We start from the raw sequence: 306 nt of genomic DNA, 5'->3' as shown, positions 1-306 counted from the left end.
TTTCGATTTAAGAGAGAAGCCGAACCTCAAAAAACTTCACTAAGCTTCCAAGGAACCCAACCTCTAAGTGGTCCAATGCGCCAACCTACCTGGGACCTCAACGTTAATCGTAACATTTTGAACAATGGCCGCACAACTGCAGACATCTACGGGGGATTGAATAAAGTACCTGGACAACGAGTGCAGCCGCACTTCGGCATTCAAGCTGAGAGAAATTTCGGCAAAAATGGTTTCATCAGAGGTCAGACTCAGTTTCAACAAGGCCCGCGAGGTCACGGACTCTCTCCCTCAGTTGGTATAACTGGC

General features: G+C 48.0%; 1 protein-coding gene across 1 annotated transcript; it reads left to right on the top strand.

The window, feature by feature from the left end:
• Positions 1–6: 6 nt before the first annotated feature.
• Positions 7–300, top strand: LOC105460643 (hymenoptaecin-like; the record flags this gene model as incomplete). Its single annotated transcript, XM_011707138.1, has 1 exon — positions 7–300. A coding segment is annotated over one exon (294 nt), but the record flags the coding sequence as incomplete, so codon positions are not given.
• Positions 301–306: the final 6 nt, after the last annotated feature.

This window comes from Wasmannia auropunctata, unplaced genomic scaffold, assembly GCF_000956235.1.
Source record: "Wasmannia auropunctata unplaced genomic scaffold, wasmannia.A_1.0 LD318343.1, whole genome shotgun sequence".
NCBI classification, from domain to species: domain Eukaryota; kingdom Metazoa; phylum Arthropoda; class Insecta; order Hymenoptera; family Formicidae; genus Wasmannia; species Wasmannia auropunctata.
Note: the sequence above shows the minus strand (reverse complement) of the source record. Positions and strands in the feature narration are given on the sequence as shown.